At 80.9% G+C, this 429-nt stretch overlaps 1 protein-coding gene across 2 annotated transcripts in view; it reads left to right on the top strand.

The window, feature by feature from the left end:
* UBE2D2 (ubiquitin conjugating enzyme E2 D2) overlaps window positions 1–429 on the top strand; it is a 31,899-nt gene that overhangs the window by 311 nt on the left and 31,159 nt on the right. The window contains exon 1 of one of the 2 annotated variants that reach the window (XM_027682339.1): window positions 241–366. The exons of the other annotated variant lie outside the window; for it this stretch is intronic. Within the exon in view, the coding sequence (XP_027538140.1) occupies window positions 343–366 (24 nt within the window). The 5' untranslated portion in view covers window positions 241–342. Of the gene's footprint in view, window positions 1–240; window positions 367–429 lie in introns of those variants that run through there. 2 annotated transcript variants of the gene reach the window in all.

The following is a 429-nucleotide window of genomic DNA, read 5'->3' as shown; positions in this document are numbered from 1 at the left end:
CCCCCCCCTCCGCGCCGGTAACCGGCAGCGCGGCCGGTGGAGGGGGGGAAGCGGCGGCGGCGGAGTGATCCGCGGCAGGCGACGCGGAGGCAGCGCATAAAGCGGCGGTGGCGGAGGGAGCGGAGGAGCTGCGGCACCGCTGAGCCCGCGGCCGCCACCGCCCCGACACCGGCTCGGCCCCGGCCCCGCCGCCCCCCCCCCGCCCCGGCCCCCCCCCGCGCCGCGCCGCCGCCCCCTCCGCGCTGCTCCTCCTCCTCCTCCTCCCCCCTCCCCTCGCAAATAGTCCCGCGGGCCGCCCCCTCCCTCCGCCCGCGCCCCTCCTGCCGCCGCCTCGCGCACACAATGGCGCTGAAGAGAATCCACAAGGTAAGGGCCGCACGGCCCGGCCCGGCCCGGCCCCGCGCGGCCCCGCACCGCCCGCCTTACATA

This window comes from Neopelma chrysocephalum, unplaced genomic scaffold (genome assembly GCF_003984885.1).
Source record: "Neopelma chrysocephalum unplaced genomic scaffold, ASM398488v2 Primary Assembly neopelma1_63, whole genome shotgun sequence".
Classification (NCBI taxonomy): Eukaryota; Metazoa; Chordata; class Aves; order Passeriformes; family Pipridae; genus Neopelma; species Neopelma chrysocephalum.
This window is presented reverse-complemented; position numbering and strand designations above follow the sequence as displayed.